The sequence below is a fragment of the Salvelinus namaycush genome, chromosome 22 (assembly GCF_016432855.1).
Source record: "Salvelinus namaycush isolate Seneca chromosome 22, SaNama_1.0, whole genome shotgun sequence".
Classification (NCBI taxonomy): Eukaryota; Metazoa; Chordata; class Actinopteri; order Salmoniformes; family Salmonidae; genus Salvelinus; species Salvelinus namaycush.
Window position 1 is genome coordinate 30,560,495 of NC_052328.1, and position 3,328 is coordinate 30,563,822.

The 3,328-nt window shown below is 45.7% G+C and overlaps 1 protein-coding gene across 1 annotated transcript; it reads right to left on the reverse strand.

The window, feature by feature from the left end:
* Positions 1-366: 366 nt before the first annotated feature.
* LOC120017760 (zinc finger protein 503-like) lies at positions 367-3,328 on the reverse strand. Its single transcript, XM_038960730.1, has 2 exons — positions 2,625-3,328; positions 367-2,215 (listed from the first exon to the last, which is right to left on the reverse strand). Exons 1-2 carry the CDS (start codon positions 2,865-2,867, stop codon positions 815-817), a joined length of 1,644 nt encoding a protein of 547 aa, XP_038816658.1. The 5' UTR covers positions 2,868-3,328; the 3' UTR covers positions 367-814.

Below are 3,328 nucleotides of genomic sequence, written 5' to 3' on the forward strand. Positions count from 1 at the left end.
TTAGTTGCATTCGATTTCAAAGTTGTGTGTTTAGTTTTAAAATAGCCTAGTGTTTCAACTTTAAAGAATTCAAATTATTTAGGTTAAAACAATGGATCATGCTAAAAAAATCACAATAAACTCTATAGAGATGTTGTAGAAATAAAGTGCACTTTAAAGTGAACATAAAAAAATCAAAAAAAATCATAGCCTACTCTGTAAATAACGTTCCAGTTTTTTGTAAAGGCAACCAGTTAATAAGATTAACTTCCCAGATCAGCACATCTCATGTCAATTTAAAATCATAAAGAAACCAGAAACTGTTTAATGAAATAGCATGTTAAAAATTTAGGTCTTGTTGTTATCATAAAAGGAGGCACACGGAAATATGGAACAGAATGGTTTCTTATTTTTCCAGAATACATACAAAAAGATACCAATTCTCTTTCCATGGTATACACCTGGAAAATAACGGCTATTTTAAATGTGGACAATTTGGGATTTTAAGAAACAAACATGCATGTCAATTATTTTCTTTTCAATGAAACATTAAATAAGAACAATACAATCATATCAATTTCAAATGAACATCGAAATGAAAACCTCTATTTTATTAGTATTCTACCATGTGTGTTTTCATTTTACCTATAGAGATCAGTTTAAACATAATGCACTTCGAGTCTCTCAAATATCTTCAATTTGTAGCTATTATCGTCCGCTTTCAGTCGACATAAATAAATACAGTCCACGGATCCTGTCCATAGGTGGAGCGTTGATATAAAAGTCTTTATATTTGCATTTTATAATTATAAACTTTTCAAAAGTCAAGTGTGTTTCACTGGTATCCCAGCGCCGATGCTGTGGTGAGTCTCTGGCCGTACAGTGCATATGGGGAGTAGTATGGCCCGGTAGCTGCGGGGACGGGAACAGGGGCTCCGGTAGGCAGGGGGCTCTTGGAGTACGGATGGTAACGGCTGCTTAGTCCCAACGCGTGATGCGGACTCCTCAGGGTCAGTGTCCCGGGGCTTCCAGGGCCTCCTGACTGCGGCATGTGCATGTGGCACGCCATAGCGGCAGCCGCAGCACTAGCTAAAGATGAGGAACTAGGGTAACCCGATATCAACTTTTCCGCCCCAGTGAAGGCGGTGTGCGTCCGCAGGTGGATCAGCAGCTCCTCGGAAGAGGAGAAACGCTTGTCGCAGGGTCCGTTCGCCGACACCCAGTTACATACGTGAGGAAGGGGGTCGTTGGGTAGCATGAAACCATAGGGGTACAAAGGGTGTCCACTGAACGACTGCGGAGAGGAGTGCATGCCGTGCAAAAGGTGTGTCGGGTACATGTGGTGGTACCCGGATTTCATCGCGTTGTCGTGGCACTGCTGTGAGGCACTGGCAGCGCCCGCTAAGTGGCTGGCACAATGGTAACTTAAGCAGTAAGGGTCTCTACACAGGCTGGCTGACATGATGGAGGGTGGAGAGGCCCCAGCCAGCGGGCTGGATCCGGCCTTACTGCAGCCCATACTGGCCAGCTGTGCGTTAACCAGGCTGCCGCCGTGGGGGAGGTAGTGTTGGGGATAACCTGCGTAGGCCCCTAAACTCCCGGGGTAGTGCATGCCAGCAGGCGGCAGGGGGAAAACTGTCTGACCAGGTTTGTAAGGAGAGACTGGGGCTACAAGTCCTGACCCCAGTACGGAAGCTGAGGAAACGGGGGTTATGGAGGACGATTCCGAAGACAGGGCTTTGGACCCGGGCGTCTCCTGGTGCTGGTTCACCTCCACGTTAATTCCACCGCAACTCACGCTTATCCTGCTGTGGCTGTTAGTGGTTCCAGATCCGTCCGTTGTGCCATTTTTATTACAATCTGAATCTTTCTTGTCCTCCCTGTCTCCACACTTCCCCTCAGACGGCATGGGAGAGGCAGAAGTGCTGGAGTTGGGGCTGCCTGTCCGTGGCGTGAACGGCTGACAGGTGGCGCTCGGTACTCGGAAACCAGTCTTCTCTCCACTCGATACGCCAGAGGACGAGTCCTTCTTATCGGACGGTTTCGAATAGGGTTTGAAGCTAGATTTGTCATCCCCACCGATGTCGCTCATTTTTAATGGACCGGATTTGGATTCCTTGTCACTAGATCCATTTGATGTAACCGAGGAGAGTTTGGAAGAGGGAGGGGGGTCCGGTTTACCGATTTGAGAGCATGTCTGCGCCAGCAGTGCCAACGGACTCTTCTTGGCATCTAGCTGTAGAGAAAACAACAAGACCGATATTTACAAATTGAATAGTGAAAAAATATAAAAACAGTCAAACAATAGAGGACGTTTGGTCGAAATGCATCCAGCAACGGAATGTCCGAGCCCTTCTCCGCCGCCACCCCCAAAATAAAAGAGTAGTGCGCAATGCGCAGCTTTTACGCGAGAGAATAGCCGAGCTCTAAGAGAAGGATGAACATTTCCTACATTTATAAAACATGTATTTTACCAATGATCTCTATAATATAATAGCCCACATCTACACTTCGATATAATACATCGTTATTTATATGCTGTTTCCTGTGCTACATTCCGGGATAACCGTTTCTATTCGTAATGGTTACAAAACAAAAACATTAAACTTTTACTTATTAATCCTGCTGTTTAAAAAAAATCTTACCTCAATAGGGCTAATCGGGGTAGATGGTAACGGTTGAAGATACTCTGGGTGCAAAATGTGTCCTGATCGTGCCGTAAGCATTCTCAAAACCTTGATGGGGACTCGCTTAGCTTGCCGTAGATGGTCGGACGGGGGAACGGAATGAAGAAAAGGCTTGTTGATGTTATTCCGAGAGTCGATGCTCTCCCAGATTAGATGAGTATTACTATTGCTCAGAGCAGATACCGAGGGCGATGTGATCATGTCCTAATTCTCACGAAATTAGTTGGTAATGCATTTATCAGATTCATCAAGAAAGGCGAAAAGCAATTACAACCTCTCTAGAAAATCAGGAGAGAAAAAAGTGGTGGTATTGCGTGTAATAATCCGTATAGTGAGAGGAAAATAAGAAGGTGCGGCTGGTAAGCAGGAAGAAGATACAGGAGAGTGATTGCGATGTTATCGCGGATCCGAAGCTGCGTCTTGCATCATAGGCATAGCGCGTTCTGTGTCTCCCAGCAGGTCCGCTCTCTATACTCCCAAAGTACGAACTGGTAGAAATGCTCACTTCAAAAGCATCTGAATTAGTCCGAGATTAAAGCCTTTGCCGCCTTCCAATCAAATGGGACCCTGAGGTGATTGGAGGGTCAAGGGGATGTGACGTTCTCCTCTATTTTTACAGCGCGGGGGAGGAGATAGGGAGGAATAGTTGGGTTGTTGTGCGC

Coding starts and splice junctions, on each gene's coding strand:
- LOC120017760 (XM_038960730.1), bottom strand. CDS start 2,867: ATGATCACATCGCCCTCGGTATCTGCTCTGAGCAATAGTAATACTCAT. Junction 2,216..2,624: donor CCCCGATTAGCCCTATTGAG/GTAAGATTTTTT, acceptor TTTTCTCTACAG/CTAGATGCCAAGAAGAGTCC.